This window comes from Saccostrea echinata, unplaced genomic scaffold (genome assembly GCF_033153115.1).
Source record: "Saccostrea echinata isolate AGI-Se365-2 ecotype Australia unplaced genomic scaffold, CSIRO_AGI_Sech_v1 ptg000047l, whole genome shotgun sequence".
Lineage (NCBI taxonomy): Eukaryota > Metazoa > Mollusca > Bivalvia > Ostreida > Ostreidae > Saccostrea > Saccostrea echinata.
Window position 1 is genome coordinate 10123485 of NW_026889796.1, and position 19047 is coordinate 10142531.

Here is a 19047-nt window from a genome sequence, read left to right on the forward strand (position 1 = left end):
AAAGGAATTTTTAGGAAAAAATCTTTAAAAATCTTCTGCTCAAGAACAGCAAAGCCATTTGTTATACTGATATGGAAGTCCTCAGGTAGTTTATAATTCCCCCTTGTAAACTTTTCAATACAGTGAACCGATATGTGCTTTTTGCTGGCCAATGTGCTCAGGTGAGTGATGTGGCCCATGGGCCTCTTGTTCTGTAAAACTAACATGTACCAGGTACTTACGTATTTGTCATGTCTATTAAAGTATATGTACATATGTATTTGTCATGTGTAATAACGTCATCACATGTATCGATTGAACGTTTACCTGGTGTTATGTAGACTGCCAATCTGATTGGTTATTGTATTTATGGGATACTTTTTCTACAGTTATTTGAATGAATTGTGTGAGAAAATTTACCCAAATCAAGGCATTTTTATCTCTCTCAGTGCAAACTGATATTTCCCTGCCCACACAAAAAACTCTCTTTCTGAAGAAATGGGCAAGTCATTATGGAACAACCAAAGTTCAACAAAAAGCTCCAAGCACTTCCCTCAAAAGGAAAATCATTGTATCAGTTTTCTTTTCTCCATCATCAGCAGTGGGGTATACCCTTTGCATTCGTTGTACCTGATTGCTCTCTGGCTACCTGCATGGAATGGATGTCACGTAGCATTCATTGTCTTCATTTACATTTTAATGCATTTAAGTGTCTTTGTGTTCGTTTGTATTGCACTGACCAGTGCAACTGATGTCATATTTCTTGGGTAACTTTTTCCTCTTTTCTGGAAGAAGCACACAGTAGTTACTTTGTCTCTACCAGGTATTTTACATATATAATGGCAATGTACAGTATGCCCATACAGTGAAATCTAAAATGGGGCTGTAGAAAGAATGACGAATAAGAGAAATACAGCAGACCAATTCCTCTTACGAATCCTGTTCAGCTTTAAAGGTACAGAGACACAGATTTGAAGTTTATATTTTCTCAAATTTTCTGTATAATATCACAACTTAAATGTTGCTATAGAATTTCACACGAATATAAAATTAAAAACTTATTTAATCTGGAAATTATTGAAACTATGAATTTTGGGAGGCGTTTGATTAACACATCCTTGCACTTTCACAATTTTTAACTTTATCCTTAATATATAAGAAAATTGGCAATTTTGTTGTGTATTAATGAATAATATTACATCTATAATCCAGAAAATTCAGAGTAAAAATGTGCGAAAGCAAAACCCACTCACTTAAGTATTGTCAGCCCATGCTCAGTGTTGTGTAGTTGTGTACAGAGTTTAACAAATTGAATACACATGTGAAACGTAAACTGTTTTTGTAAACAGGGCACGAGCTCTGTTGTTGTTAATGTTTAGGTTTCACCAGGTGTGTTCAATTGTTAAACTCTGCACACACCACTGAGCACAGACTGACAATACTGGTGAGAGGATTTTGCTTTCTACATTTCTACTCTGAAATTTCTGCATTGTAGTTTTAATATTTTTTCATTAATAAACAACAAAATTGCTACTTTTCTAAAGTAATAAGGATAAAGTTAAAATTTGTGAAAGTGCAAGGATATGTCTATCAAACGCGTCCAGAAATTCGAAGTTTCCATAACTTCCAGATAAAATAAGATTTTTATCAAATTTTCGTACGAAATGCTATAGCAACATATAAGTCATGAAATTATACAGAAAATTTGAGTAAATACTAACTTCAAATCTGTGTCTAAGCACCTTTAAGGAATCTTCATTTACAAAAAAAAAATTACCCTTAGGCCATCTTTAAACAAGAGGCCCATGGGCCTTATAGATCACCTGAGTATCATGTAACAACTTTGCCACAATTAAATGGGTTCACGTTTTAAACCAGAGGCCATGAAATTCACAATTTCGAAAAAGGCACACTTGGTCATCATAACTTTACATTAAATTAATTTGCTTACTTAATACCCAGAAGCATAGCAGAAGATTATCATAGAATTGATGCATTTTCACTATGTAATCATTAGAGCCCTGCCCTAACACCAGAACCCCGACCCAGAGGCCATGAAATTCACAATTTTACAGGAGGCACCCTTACTCATCATAACTATGCATTCAGTTTGTTTGCTAAATACCCTGGATCAGAGAAGAAGATTATCAAAGAATTAATGCATTTTCACTATGTAATCATTAGAGCCCTGCCCTAACATCAGAACCCTGACCCAGGAGCCATAAAATTCACAATTCTGGAAGATGCACCCTTACTCATCATAACAATACTCTTAGTTCATCGGCTTAATACCCAGGAGAAAAGGAGATTTTCAAAGAATTATTGCATTCTTTACTATGTAATCATTAGAGCCACGCCCTAACACCAAAACCCCAATCCTGGGGCCATGAAATTCAAAATTTTGAAAGATGCACCCTTACTCATCTTAACTATGCATTCAGTTTGTTTGCAAAATACCCTAGATCAAAGATGAAGTTTTTTAAAAGAAATAATACATTTTCACTTTATATTCAACAGAGCCCTGCCTGACACCAGAACCCCTGACCCTGGGGCAAGGAATTTCACAATTTTGGAAGAGGCACCCAGTTACTCATCATTACTACACTCTTAGTTCATTGGCTTAATACCCAGGAGAAAAGGAGAAGATTGTCAAATAATTGCATTTTTACTATGTGATCATTAAAGCCCCGCCCTAACACAAGAACCCCTGATCCAGGGGCCATGAAATTCACAATATAAGAAGAAGCACCTTCATCATAACTATGCATTCAGTTTGTTTGCCCTGGATCAGAGAAGAAGATTTTTAAAGAAATAATGCATTTTCACTATATATTCAACAGAGCCCCAACTTAACACCAGAACCCCTGACACTGGGGCCATGAAATTCAAAATTTTGGAAGAGGCACCTTTCATCATCATAATATGCATTTAGTTTGTTTGCTTAATATCCAGGAGCAGAGAAGAATTTTTTTCAAGAAATAATGCATTATCACTAAATATTCAACAGAGCCCTGCCCTAACACCAGAACCCCTGACCCTGGGGCCACGAATTTCACTATTTCGGTAGAGGGCTCAATGCTTATTACAATCATGCCAACAGTTAGCCTGCTTGATTTCCAGGAGTAAAGAAGATTTTTAAAGATTGCATTAACTTTGATGGTTTTAGCCCAACCCCTCAGGCCCCAGGGGGGTAGGGGTCATGAATTTCACAATTTATACTTCCCTGGGCCTTCACTCGTAGATGCTATATGCCAAATTTGGTTGAAATTGGTTCAGTGGTTCCAGAGATGAAGCTAAAAATGTTCAAATGTTAACGAACAACGGATGACGCACGCCAATGGAAGAAAACAGATAGCAATAGGTCACTGGAGTAAACTCAGGTGACCTAAACAATGTTTGCCCTCTCCTGACCAACTGGCTAGAAATAGCCCAAATCAAGGCTTTTTCTAACCTCTAGAAAACAATTCTTAACATTCATTCTGAAAAATAGATTTTGAAAATTCAGCATTGATGTTGAAATTTCCTGGAGGAAAAAGAATTTCCCACCTACCTACCTACCCAATTTTTTCATCCTGAGTCGGGAGTGGGCAAAAACCAAAGTTGACTTTATAAACATTACTATACATTCACATAGGCCTTATATCAAAAAGACAAATTTCAGCTTATTTTATTGTTGTATATCCATGATAATTTCATACATCCTGTATGCAGTTACAAAGAAATGATTCAAAACAACACTTCTTGATGCTCTTTGTAAACTGAACAATAATAAAATTTGTACTTTTACAAAATAACAATGACTAGTTTTATAGAACACTGTGTTGAATATCAAAGTGTTTTAAGGGGATTGCTTTAGATAAGCAAATGTGCATCAAGGTTGTTATCACAGAATTAAGTGCTTCGTTAAACTACACTCTTAAATGAACAGCTGAATGGAAATCATACATCCTAATAGTATTTGTTATGAGGCTATTTTGATTATCCTGTAATAAACTTAAATTCAAAACTTTAAAAATGACAATGTACAAAAAATGAAACAACAATGGTGAACACGAGTCTTTGTTATATAACATTTTGAAAATAAAAGTATTAAGTACATGTATGTACAATGAACACATTTTACTTTTTCAGCACCTTACAAAAATTAAGTCATAAATGCCCTTTTATAAAACAATATTGATTGAAAATGCAGTTTCTTGATGAACACAATATTTGTCAACACTTCCATGCTGACCATGTTCTTGATGAACACTTCACAACACAATTGCTTCAATTTATACTTAGCACAAGAATGCAAAAGCATCAAATACTGAGAACAGTGAGGACTATGTAATGAACTTTTTACAGCCACAGATTCAATATTACTCTAAAAACTAGTACACTACTATTAATCTGTACAAACAAGGCATGTCCCTACATTGCTTTCATCCATTTTTCATCTTTTGTCCTTTATACACTGAATAATTAAAATCAAATTTGTCAATATCAAATATACACACTAAATGAAAGTTCCTGGCAAATTCCATACATCCTTAACATATCGTGACATATAGTTTGGCAAGAGCAAATTACTGGAAGGATATTTTTATATGAAGCTGCTTTCTACTAAAGTAATCAGTACTTCCTTCCAGTTAATGGGAGTTGAGCTGCATCGAGCATATCAATTCAACTGATCAACAGCCTTTCTAAAATTTGATCAAGTTTATATTTTCTTTTTCAATGAGTTCTGGTGATGACATATACATGCCAGGTTTTGGGATCACTAATAGCCATGGTGAAAACTTAAAAATCTGCTGCTGCTCAAATTTTACAATCCTAAAGCATTGTCATAACTGCTAATTTAAAAAGCACCTCTGATATAAGGCTTTAGTAACCTCATTATTTCCTGTTTTTTCCTCCATTAGTGGCCACTTTGATAAGAGTCTTGTCTGCTCCAGGGGCTTGACTTGGGAACTCCTACTGGTCCTCTTTTAAATCCTTGGCGTTTTCCTGCATAAAATTTATTTCATCATTATACATACTAGAATTAAAAATTGTTCTTTCAAGTGAACATTAGTAATATTTTATGTTAGCTTTCATGTTTTTAAAAAAAAAATTGTTGAAAATGGAAATCTGCTATTATTCCAGACTGTAGATTCCTCATTTTTCATGAGTACTTAATATCATGAAATGACTCTTAGACTTCAAATCACGAAAAAAGGAAATTGGTTCTGAGTGTTTACATGTATTTTGCCTTTATAAAAATAAAGTAATTTCATTTCATGTCTTGTGCTTCTTGCAAAATTACGTGATAATACTAGGGCTGTGTACTGAGCAAAATATTTCGATAAGATACGATATTTTATAAAGCGATATGTGATATATTGGATTCTTTAACAAGTCTATCAAAAAAGTCTTGTATATCATTTAATCCATAGATTTGATAAAAAATGGGTGTTTTATTACCAAATTGGAAGTTCATGTCTTAATTACTGTCTTTACAAAGTACACTTCAAATTCAAACTTTTAATGATTGTAAAACTAACATGTAAAAATATAGTTGTCTGTATGTATTTTGTAATAGTTATTTAAGATGTGCTATATCCTTAATGTTTATTTCATTATTGATCATTTTTAAATTCAAAACAGTCAAAAATAACCTTTGGTGACTGAAATTCCCAACTTTTTCACAGAATTATAAGAAAAACTGCCTGCCCGATACATATTGGAAGTTATTTTTTTGATACGATACATTCCTGAATATTCGATACATATTGATTCATCGATATATTAACACAGCCCTAATTAATACCTTATGTATATTTAGGAATCTACAGTATTTCAACTAAATTTTTCATAACTATTAGTCTCACCCCTTTCTCCTTGGTCCAAAGCCAGTATATACTGGAACAAAGATGGACTGCACACCTGCATCACTAAATTTTCATCTGGTCTTCGACGTCGGACAAATGCCTTAAGGCCTGGGGTCAAGTTGGTTTCCAACAAGTTTCTCAGCATTTTTAGTCTCTTTTCGGTTTTTGCACGAGGCAGGTCCTTGTTCAGAAATCTCACACTAACATTCAAGTACTCCTCTGGAACAACAAACGTCTGATGATGTACACACCAATCACAAAGAAAACTGTACAAATATAGCATGAAGTCTTCTATCAGCAATAAGCACTCCATTAGAGACATGTGATCTGCCAGATCAATACACAGAGATCTCGGCTCTGTGGGGATGTTTTGTGCTGGGTATACATTCTGTGCGGTCAGGTAGTTATAAACATTGTGAGCACCAGGATCGAGGTATAGGCATTCTCCGCACACTGTCACTAACCGCCGCAGCATACTGGGGTCAATGCTTTCTCCAGTGCAACCATTCTTAAAGACTTCAAAGGCGGCATATGCTCTTTGCGGGTCACCAATGTCCAAGCACTGGGATATGATTAAATGAAAATTTTCTCCAAAACCTGTAAAGATAGTGATTGGTTTCCATTGTTTATTCAAAATTGCACACTATTTTAAGTCATTGACACTCAAATTTTGGTGTACCTACCATTCAAAATTGACCCACTTATATTTAGTCATTGAATTTGGTTTTTCTTGAATTTAAATGATTGTAAGTGACTCAAAACATAACTTATTTAAGTATACATTCATGTATTTAGCTTTCAAAGTAGTCTTCATTCCTAATTTACAATTGCTATATGATTGAAACCAATTACAATACACATTATTCTGTGGGAAATATTAAATGTTTCTTACCTATCAATGAGTTGTAAAACTCAACTTGCTGATCTGAAACACATGGAAAACAAAACTTTAAAACAGGAATAGCTTTAAAGGTGCTAATTTTAATAGAGAACGAGAATGCCTTTCACACAGCAGAATATTTTTTGCAGTGTTTGTCAAATAAATGCACAGTATTCTGTAAAATCACTGAATTTATCAGGGCAAAGAACTAAGTACGTTACGTATTATTCGAAGGCCCACAATTTTTCTTATTTTGATATACACGTTTGCAAAAATATAACTACTATGTACATGTAGAAGAAGATTGGTAGTTTTGATATATGCATAACAAAATTTCGCAAGTACGTTGATTAGAGGTATTCACAGGATTTAAACATCCGTTCTTTCCGGAAATTGCTATTTTTCCCACTATTTTTATAACAAATTCCCAAAATTGAAGTAGTGCACACCCCTCGAGCAAAATAAAACATATATATTTGAAAATAATTTGATAAAAGACAAGCAAAAATAATGGTAAGAATTTGCTCGAGGAATGTGCAGTATGTAAATTTTGACATTTCATGACTATTTCCGGTGGTGGATACCAAGTTAGTCGAGAGGCTAGTTCTTATCTAGGAGCAATAATAACGGTGTATTTCGTGTAATAATGTTAAAGAACTAAATTTATCATTGATTGGTCATTGTTATATTGCTCATACAAATATATTTGTCATGAAAATAGCATAAGAACTAAAAAAAAATGTTTTATAGAAATGACAAATTACGATATATTTTTTTTTATATACAACTAAGCCTTACACTTGATAAATGTTGCCAGCAAGAAGGGAAGAGATCAATTTAATATACTAAAGCAACAAAATAAAAATGTTCAGCTGACAAATTAAATCACTAAAAGTATTATTGCAGAAAAGAAAATGCTTAAATCCTAGCCCTTATTTTATCTTGCTACTGAAACGGCATAGTTGACGTCTGCATGTATGTAAATAAATTACGCAATAAACTCAAAGATGACGTCACAATAGGTCCCCTTGCAACACATTTTTTTGGAAAGGGGGGGGGGATAAATTCCCAATCCTTTGGATGCTGTTGGTCAGGACTGATCAGATTAATTAATATTCTGAATTCTTGTATTTTCAGTCATTTATACAAGTGCACGGTTGATGTTTAGTATATTTTTAGATTTTATAATACATGCACAATATAAGCGTGTTGCATCTCATCTGCATATTGTAGACATTGCCGTTAATATTATGCAAAGCCATATAAAAACAAAGGCTCATATTTCACCTATTAAAAGAGCCACAGCGCATTTGATGGGTATTTTCGCATACTCTACTAGTGATTTCTTAAATTCATTGTTTAACCAAAATTTTGTCATACAATCTTGGTTTATACATGCGTAAAACCATACCACACAATAATGATATTTCAATATTAATAGTTTCCTCATATGATAAATATAAAAATTAACCAGTTTGTATGGAGTATATAGTAAATATTGAGGTATCCACCTAAAGATGACAAACTCAGTTGCCAAGGACTACCCATAGCCAGAGAAAAAAAACAACTTTTGAATGATTTTATTTGGATATGACTGCACTTTTAATTTTGGTTAAATGTCATATTGTAATTTTTGAATTTACCGGGTGGTAGTAAATACAAAAATTACAATATGACAAGTTTTTATTCATTCAACGTCATTGACTTCGTTGGTGCAGCGGTATGATCTCTGGAATGTAAATATGGTGATACCGAGTTCGAGTCCCACATTTTTCCATTTATGCTTTCTTAAATTTGTTTTTCTTTGTGTATCTTTTCTACGTTTTTCTTTATTACGTTTTATGATATACATAATTTCAGAAAGTTATAATATACACATTACACTTTGAAAGTATCTCGGGAAAAGACAGTCCTAAGCTATTTTATTAAAGTTAGCAAATTCATAGCTACTTGTTTTATTTTTATTGATTTTATAAATCTTTTGTCTCAGAATTTGAGTATTGAACAAATTAAATGATTTTTTTTTTTGCTATACTAAGTTGGTGAAAAAAGCCTCAGTAAGTTGCTAAAGAAAATTCGATAGAAGGTTGCCCATGCCAACTATTCAAGAAGTGCTACAGCTTGTTTAGGGAGGGGGGGGGGGGGGTACTTGATTCGTGCATTTGAGAAGGACCATCTGGTGACATATAAAATTATTAATCGAATGACAGCGCTTTTTCAGTTTCTTTTTGTTTTTTTTTTTTTTTGAAACTTTTTCAGATGACATGACAGAAACGTTTAAAACACATTTTGTTTAAATAAATTCGTGAATTACGTCACGAGAATGGGCTGGGAAATTTGCCCTTTCAATGTTATCTATTAATTAAAATTTCAAATACTTTTCGAAAATATCTTTAATGCTTTCTCATAAACTTTTATAGGGAATCTGACATTTATAAAATAGTGTTAAAAGTTTTAATGCAATCTTAAAAACAAACCAAGTAAATTCGCATAAAAAATAGTCTAGCTTTTAAAAATCAAACTCTTGCTTGAATTAGAATAATCGGATACTTATAATAAACGTAGTACTATTAAATATACGTTATGCATTTCTCTCTCACTCTCCCCCCCTCTCTCTCTCGTTTTAAAATCATATAAATTCATCTTTTATTTGTACGTATATTGTCGGACCCAAAAACCAAACTGTTTGTCTCACTCTGGGGCCGTTATTTAACCGTTCGATGGTTCAACAAAATGCATTTTGCCCGAGAACCTAGTCAATAAATGTTTTGTTTTACCTTTGTATCTTGTGCAGGCTTCCATGATGTAAATTTACTTAAATCACACTGCGGTTAAAATTGGTCAATTTCGTCACTGTCGAACACCAACGATTGCAAATGAAATTTAGCTGATCCCGCTCACAATTTTAACGTAAGCGGTCCAATTTCTCATCGACAGGTCAAATATCTTACTCCGCGGCCAAACTTCGATTTTTTTTTTTATGACCACTCAGTACAACATTAGGAATGTGTATAATAGATTTATATAGAAACCAATTTTTAAAGGTATATATAACAAAATTTTGTGTTGTACTCTGGAAATCTTCAGAATAAACTCTGAAATATTGTAGGAAGCAAATGTCAAAAGCGATTGGTGCATATGTGTATAAATGATAGAGGCTGTATTCGAATGATTAAAATTCTGTATCAGACAAGGGCGGTCTGTGAGAAAATGGATTATCTGTAAAAATCTGAACAGAAACCCTGAGTTGCTAAAGTCATGGAAAAAGAAAGGCGCTTCACGGTTGCTGATCTTGTAAATGCATAGTTACGCGGTAAGATAGAAAAGAAATAAAACATGGACAAACAAAATTAAATTATACATGTACCGGTACGATTGTTAGCAATATAAAATAAAATTGATGGAGAAACGTTTTTAATAAGTGGCTATTGGACCAAACTGTGTGAAATATAAAGGGAGATTTTTTTTTTTGAAAACACCATGACGCATTGTTTTTTGACGTTATAATGTAGTTCCAGGGATACCAAACATGTTGATTTTAAAAATTAAGTAAATTGATTTCTGTTAAATCGGATGGAATGAAACTTCACATATCAACAAAATAACTATTTTATATAAGAAAATGTGTTCTTTTTTAATATTTCTTGAAAGTAATATAACGAACTTTCCAACAACTCTCGTATTTGCGTAGTGTCGCTAGGTTGACGTCATAACGTCATAGTGTTATTTTCCAAAGAAACGATCTATATTCAGATAGCGTTGTAGGAAAATTGAGTTGAGATAATTACAAAAATTAAGCTGAATTAAAAAGATGACATCTTAGGCATGTTTCAAAAATATCTTCATCAGATTTGGGGACAGGGCCGATTTTGGTCCGTAACGTACTTTCTTCTTTTCATGATTCAAGTAAAATCCTGTTTGTGGGTTCTTGATTTCTTTGGAGAAATATGGTAGACAAAATATGACCTCAGAAAAGCTAGCCCATGTATGCTAGCAGTACCTGATACCAGTATTATTGTTACCGTATACAGGGAAATTTTTGCCCCCGTTTTATTTTCGCCCCTTTCGCCCTACTCACAGGTGGCGAATTTAAAATGGGTCGAATTCGAAGAACACAGTATAATTTCTTAAACAAAACTGTGACTGGGCAAATTTAAAATGGGGCAAAATTGCTTGCAAGTGTGAAAGGGCGAAAATAACACAGGCAAAAATAACCCTGCATACAGTGTCTCACCTCTCTGAGCTTTTTGTAGGACTTTACAGATCATCATCAATGCCATTGCTGGTCTCTTCATGCCAGTGAATAGTTTAACAAGGTTGTACAACAGTATCACACGCTCCTTGAAGTCAGGTTTTTCTAGCTTTAAGCCATCAACAAAGGACCAGCTACATGCTGTAAAAAAATCCAATAATCCTGAATGTCCAGGGTGATTTCAAGAACAGATTTAGCTTCAAAAATACTACCAAATCTTATCATGAAAACCCCAGTCACATTTCCAAAAATGACTGATGGCCAATGGTTTTTTAGGCAAAAATAGGATTCTTGGGATGGCAGTTCATCTGCCCAATTTTTACCTCTTTTTTTGTCGGCCAACCAATTTTGTGTCAGTCATGCCAAGTTATAATTTTTCTGCATCGGTGGCTGATTTCTTCAGTTGAAGCAGTCGTTAAATAGTCCAAAGACCAATCTTCCATCATTGTCTGACCATCGGCAGACAGTTTTTAATGTTGGTCAATCGACATTTAGGAATTGGATTATCATAAACGTCGGTCGACGGTGAAAATCAAACTGCCGCCCAGCGCATGATGATTGGGCGACGGTTGGCCAACTTACAAATATTTTTACTTTTAAAGGCATTGGTGTTCCTAGGAATTAATGTGATTACTCTGCGTCGCCCAATACTAGTATTGGCCGATAGTGTTTTTTCAGCCGACGATACAAGAAAAAATTGGGTGGCCTACCATCGGCTTAAATGTGACCTAAGCAGAACTCAACAAGACCAAGAATAATCCATGAGATACATCCAAGGGCTGGGGATATTGCGATTAAAAAGCATACAGAAAATGGTTTAGACTTCCAAACCACTTCATTCGAGATATCAATGTTTGAGATAACGAACATCAATTGTATCAGTTGCAAATTTTGCAGGAATTTAACCATGTTTTTCCTTCAATTCTATAAATGTAATCAATTTTTTTTTTATTGTTTTAAATTTTGAAATAAACTAGTGTAAGAGGCAGCAAAACTTTAATTCATTAAACCAATAAAAGTACTTTTAAAATATGATCCATGCTTATTTAAATTCTAAGTCATAATCAAGATGAAGGAAACTGTGCGTCTCCGTAACACTGTATGACAGATTCTCTTCAAGGTAACTTGTACTGGTATAACACTATACAGAAACTCCACACCTTTCTCCCTACCTGTTAAAAGCTGCACAGCTTGGTACGGTTTTTTACACCTCAGACAAACATCAAGTGCTATTGTAGACATCAGTGCACCTTCAGGAGATTTCCGGGTCAAGTACTGGATGTTGTTTTTCTGAAGAATCTGGATGACTGCTAGGCCCTCCCTCCACCACTGGGACATGGCACAGAAATGCAGAAGTTCTGCTCCAATAATGGCCAGGGCGGGTTTATTTATACTGTACAGGGCATCCTCTGTTTTCTCTGAATAAAAACATAAAAACCAAAGTTAATCAATTTAAAGCATGACTCTAAGATCTTTTTGTTGTTGCTATTTATATGAAACATCCATCTTTTTCACTACTGTATATTTCACTACTCTACAATTTATGTGCATATGCCAGTTAAAACTAAGTCTATCATAATAATTTTTTTGTTTATTGATTCCTTTCTCTTTTCATTGTTATGGAGCACCATTCCCTCCATCACAATGCTACACAATGAACTTACTACATGCATTAAAATTTTGGCTTAATAATCGAGCCATCAGAACAATTGTTTGAGATTTTTTTCCCACAGAGATCAGTATAATTTTTGTTACAAGCCAATTCTCTCTTAATTTTGAATCTCCCATATCAATCTCAATCAATCAGAAAAGAAAAAAAATTTCAAAACTTAACTATAAATTTAACAATATTAATCTCAGCAACTCTAATTTTGCTGCAACTCTATTTCCTATAAACACACTTTTATCCATGGGGTCCTACTTCCACAGACTCGTAATATCTATTCAATCAGCAGGTAGAAAATTACACAAATTTCTTTGATTGCTTATGTATATCTTAAATGCATTTAAGTATGCTGGAACAAATTTCCACAGAAAATTTGTGACTGCTTACACAGTGTACATTAATCCCTTGCAGAAAATATACCTCTACAGCAGACTTTTACTGTTAGTACTTTTAATATTAGTAGGTTCAATGATCTTTCACATCTGAATGATGTTTCTTTTTACCTTTAATATAGATGTTATTGACATTTTCCATAAAGCTCTTAAAGGCATCCACAAGTATATGTGGATTCTTCTTGTCCCATGTAAAAGCCTCTACAAAGGCATGAATAAAACGTGGATCCTTTCCCTTTTCCATGTCACACAGTTCTAGAAATAGTTGGGCCAGGTATTCCCAATTCCTTGCCAGCCTGGCTCCCTGTAATTTAAGTAAATCTTTCAAAGTTGAAGACTGCAAAAAAAACAAGAGGCCCAAGGGCCTTAATGGTCACCTGAGTATAATACAACAATTTAGAAGTTAAATACACTGATAGATGAAGCATTGTTGCCCTAGCCCCCCCCCCCCCCCTCCTCAAGAACCCCAAAAACTGAGGCCATATATTCAAAAATTTTGGAAGAGGCATCCTTGTCTATCATAATCATGCACTTAGTTTGTTTAAATAATCTCCAGTAGCAGAGAAGAAGTTTTTCAAAGAATCAATGCATTTTCACTATATAATCAATAGAGCCCCGCCCTAACACCAGAACCCCTGACCCTGGGGCCATGAAATTCACAATTTTTGAAAAGGCATCCCTATGCGTTTAAATAGTCTCCAGTAGCAGAGAAGAAGTTTTTCAAAGAATTAATGCATTTTCACTATATAATCAATACAGCCCCACCCTAACACCAGAACCCCTGACCCTGGGGCCATGAAATTCACAATTTTTGAAAAGGCATCCTTATGCATCATAATCATGCACTTAGTTTGTTTAAATAATACCCAGGAGCAGAGAAGAAGATTTTCAAAAAATTAAAGCATTTTCACTATATGATCAATAGAGCCCCGCCCTAACACCAGAACCCCTGACCCAGGGGCCATGGCTTTCACAATTCTGGAAGAGGCCCACCTCCTCATCATAACTATGTACTTAGTTACTTTATTAAATACCCAGGAGCAAAGAAGAAGATATTCAAAGAATTAATGCTTTTTCACTATATAATTTATAGAGCCCCGCCCTAACACCAGAACCCCTGACCCTGGGGCCATGAATTTCACAATTCTGGAAGAGGCACTCTTGCTCATCATAACTATGTACTTAGTTCCTTTATTTAATACCCAGGAGCAGAGAAGAAGATTTTCAAAGAATTAATGCATTTTCACTATATAATCAATACAGCCCCGCCCTAACACCAGAACCCCTGACCCTGGGGCCATGAATTTCACAATTTTGGAAGAGGCACTCTTGCTCATCATAACTATGTACTTAGTTCCTTTATTTAATACCCAGGAGCAGAGAAGAAGATTTTCAAAGAATTAATGCATTTTCACTATATAATCAATACAGCCCCGCCCTAACACCAGAACCCCTGACCCTGGGACCATGAATTTCACAATTTTGGAAGAGGCACTCTTGCTCATCATAACTATGTACTTAGTATCTTTATTTGATACCCAGGAGCAGAGAAGAAGATTTTCAAAGAATTTATGCACTTTCACTATATGATCTATATAGCCCCACCCTGGGGCCAGAACCCCTGACCCTGGGGCCATGAATTTCACAATTTTGGTAGAGGGCTCAATGCTTATTACAATGATGCCAACAGTTTGACTGCTTCATGTCCGGGAGTAAAGAAGAAGATTTTTAAAGATTGCATTATTTTTGGTGGTTTTAGCCCCACCCCTCAGGCCCCGGGGGGGGGGGGGGGGGGGGGGGGGGGGGGGGGCAGGGACCATGAAATTCACAATTTTTGTTCCCCTTCACCCATAGATGCTATATACCAAATTTGGTTGAAATTGGTTGAGCGGTTCTAGAGAAGAAGTTAAAAATGTTCAAAAGTTAACGCACGACGGACAAAAACAGATAGCAATAGGTCACCTGAGTGACTCAGGTGACCTAAAAAAAAAGTTTGGCAAGAGATCACAAAAAGGCCCCTGTTTTACACTAAATATCAACTACATATAATGCAAGGAAATTTTTTGAGGTGTATGGATTACATTTGTTAAATGCATGAAAAATCATTCTCCAAGATCGATTTCAGTAGTAGAGAATTACGCAATTCTGCCCCCCAAAATCGGTCTTTGTAATTTATTACACACATCATTGATTTAGCATACTATCAATTCCCACTTCAATTCGAACATATACACTATATGTAATTAACCAATTTTTGAAAGGTTTTGTCTTTTGGTAAGGAGACAATATAAATAATACAAACCTTCACTCTATTCATATTGCACTTCTGTTCTTCTGAGTTGCTGTCTTCTGGAATGGGACTTCTGGCGTCTGAATGAACACTAGAGGTGTCAGAATCTCGTTCCCCGGTATGGCTCTGCAAGGAATTAAATAATATAACATGTGCAGTCTATGGACCTGTTAATTTGTTCCTGAGCAAACTGTCCTGACCCCAGAGCCATAAAACTTAGATGAGCTCACTTTTGATCTCGGTCTCACTTTTCCACTATTAATTCCTTTGGTAAAAGTTAGACTGAGATCAAAAGTGAGCTGGTCTAAGTTTTATGGCTCTGGGGCCAGATTTAATGAAGAGTCCAGATTACTGAAACCCACTTTAATAATTGGTATATATAAATATAAAATCCGTTTTTATTTTGAATGTGACGTGTCTGGATTATTGACGTCTGCACTGCTGAGGCACAACTGTACATAAATGATAATTGCTCAGCAATTTTCAATTTCACAGTAATGTGTGCTGCACCACATAGGCATGATCAGAAAAATCAGGTCATAATAAATGAAAGAAAAAATGAGCAAGCTCACATACCCCACGCTCCCCCAAAACTCGACAATGCAACATGTACTGAATAGCACAGTGCATTTTAAATACCCAGTATAATTCAAAAAGTGCATTACTTGCAAAAAATCTTCACATCAAAACTTCTTGCATATAAGGATATTCAAATCTTTGTATGTTACAAATTTAATTGGGCTGAAGTTTCTAGATAAATAATGGAATAAAAATTTCTTGGTAATATACAAATCTATACATTATGTCTGAAATACCTACAGAGTTTCAGGAAATTCAGTGCAGGAGTTATGCTGACAAACTGTTATTTAAATTCCTCAGTGATTTCGATTTGTTTACGAGTGTAAGTCCATGTCCAACACATGACAACTTACACATTTAAATAATTGATGGAAACAAAATTATGATGTAGTCATATGAATTTGTTTATATACTGTACTTATGAAGTTATTTAAGGCAAAGCACCAATTTGGGGGGGGGGGGGGGAACTATCCAAGATTCAAGATTTTGTGTGTGTGTTAAATCATTAATATTTTGATCTCAAAATCAATACAGGTTTTTTAAGGTCATAAAATATTTCACATAAAATGTCATTACAAAGGCTGATTCCAGTGTGGATTTCCTTATTACCTAGCTGGAAAGTTTCTTCAATAATAGGCAAAACTCTTAGGGCAAAAATAATGGAATTGGAATTTCCTGGTAATATGCACATCTACACACTGTGTCCTAAATATCTGCAAAGTTTGACGAAATTCTGTGCGGCGTTTTAAAAGGAGTTGCACTGACAAACTGTTCATCTCTATATTCAAGATATGGTCAAAAATCTTATTTGAAAAGTGCCGAAATTCCCAGAAAAATAAAGGAATCGGAATTTCCTGGTAGTATGCACATCTACACATTGTGTCCTAAATATCTGCAAAAGTTGACGAAGGTTTAAAAGGAGTTGCGCTGACAAACTGTTCATCTCTTTATTCAAGATATGGTCAAAAATCTAAGTTGAAAAGTGCCAAAATTCCCAGGAAAAATAAAGGAATCAGAATTTCCTGGTAATATGCACATCTACACATTGTGTCCTAAATATCTGCAAAGTTTGACAAAATTCTGTGCAGCAGTTTAGGAGGAGTTGCGCTGACAAACTGTTCATCTCCATATTCAAGATATGGCCAAAAATCTAAGTTGAAAAGTGCCAAAATTCCCAGAAAAAATAAAGGAAACGGAATTTCCTGGTAGTATGCACATCTACACATTGTGTCCTAAATATCTGCAAAGTTTGATGAAATTCTGTGCAGTGGTTTAGGAGGAGTTGCGCTGACAAAAAAACAGGACTGACGGACGGGTCAAAAACATTATACCCCCCGCAACTAGTTGCGTGGAGTATAATTACTTAAAAACCATGATACATCCATGAAAACAGGTCATCATAAATTACTTAAAAAGCTTAAGCTACATGAACTTACAAGTTCAATGATTCTTGGTCTTAAACTGCACAACACAAGATCCAGACACAATATGACCATGAATTGCCGTAAAATTCCAAAATGAAATCCCATCCACCTACTTTGGTTTGCAAAACAACCTTTTTTCATAACATGTCAAAAGACAAGCATGAATGAGATCTATCAGTACATCAGATATCAATACAGGAGAACCACTACTGACCTCTATGGTAGCTGACTGTGTTTTCTGAGCTATAGTTCGTACAATGCTTGCTGCTTTCAGATGATGATGCTGAATGAAAAAATCAGCCACTTTACCCAGCAACTGAAAATAAAAAAAAAATCTATATAACTTATGAATACCCTAGCAAGTTAAGACGAATATTTCTAAAATACATGTAGTATATTTTTCAGTGCTAATATTAATTGGCAAATATGAGATAACAAGATAACAAATTAAATTTGAGTACATTCACATACATGAACATGTAGATTCTGAAAAAAAATAATAAGTTCCAGTCAAAATTTTAGAATGATTTTGTCTGAGTGAGAAGAGAGCTAAGAACTTCACAACTTGTGCAAAATTTGTGTACAACAATGCTTTATCAATTCAAAACCATTTCAAACTGGATAAATGGAGAAAATTGCAAGAGGGCTGAAAATTGATCATTATGAATGTACTGTAGTTATAACCTCTGTGTCCTGGTTATACAACTGTTCCTGATCACAGTTCTCGATCCACTCAGATGCCTCTGGGACGCACGTTTCTGGGGTTTCTATAACTGCACCAAGAGCTGACCGAGTGATGTACACCGGAGGAGAAAAGCCCGGACGACAAAGGCTGTAGTTCATTACTTTCCATAACTTCAGCCATTGCTGCTTCTCTTGAAATGCTCTAAAAATGTAACAGTACACAATAGGAGATCACAGTCGAGGAAAAAGTTTTTTAAAAGCAAGAATATGTGTGACCTAGAATTAAGTCCTCACAACGAGTTCCATGTACAAGTGAGGCTGTCTCACTTCCACAGTTTAAGATCATTTATTTTCGTGGGAGTCAATTTTTCATGGATTGAGGAAATATTGGTTTGTGAGGATATGATTTCATGGTTGTAGAGGTTTCAAGTTGTTTTATTTTCCACAATTTATATTTCCTGAAGAACATCATTTCGTGGGTCTCTTTATACAATGCAAACAATGAAAATTAACTCCCTCAAAAATTGATGATTTCAAAATATTCATGAACATATTTTCAATCTTTCATGACTGATAAATAGTATGTTTCAAGATTATAATATTTCATCAATGATTGATTAACAACTGATATTTCTTAAGATGATACTTTTTTTACTTAAGAAACCACTGTGGCGTACCTGAGGAGCACCACAATATTCTGACCAGCTAAGTATTTGTCCAAATTTTGTACACAGGAAAACAATTTCCAGATTTCCTTTTCATAATGTCCTGGAGAGAGACTGCACATTGAGATGAGCATTTCATGAAACCTGCAACAATAATGCATAAATACTGTAGTTCATGATATTCCATTAGCAATATTGTTACAGGACATTATTTTCTATAAAAGAGCACATATGAATATAAATTAGGAAAAGATTCGAGAAGTAAATGTTAAATAAATTAGCTGCAAAACATACTCAACAGTGAGCATGTGGAGCACAAAACACAAAAATCTAAATATATTTTCCATCTAGATTATGAAGAGATATTCAATCTCTGCATGTACA

General features: G+C 34.7%; 1 protein-coding gene across 1 annotated transcript in view; it reads right to left on the reverse strand.

Moving 5' to 3' along the window:
- Positions 1-3616: 3616 nt before the first annotated feature.
- The window catches only part of LOC133202964 (uncharacterized), a 30453-nt gene continuing 15022 nt past the window's right edge, over positions 3617-19047 (reverse strand). The window contains exons 9-18 of the mRNA XM_061338816.1: positions 18676-18807; positions 17999-18200; positions 17529-17630; positions 15324-15437; positions 13133-13325; positions 12136-12381; positions 10946-11104; positions 6724-6756; positions 5832-6428; positions 3617-4968 (exon numbers count right to left, since the gene is read on the reverse strand). Coding sequence (XP_061194800.1) covers positions 4880-4968; positions 5832-6428; positions 6724-6756; positions 10946-11104; positions 12136-12381; positions 13133-13325; positions 15324-15437; positions 17529-17630; positions 17999-18200; positions 18676-18807 — 1867 coding nt within the window. The 3' untranslated portion in view covers positions 3617-4879. The remainder of the gene's footprint in view (positions 4969-5831; positions 6429-6723; positions 6757-10945; positions 11105-12135; positions 12382-13132; positions 13326-15323; positions 15438-17528; positions 17631-17998; positions 18201-18675; positions 18808-19047) is intronic.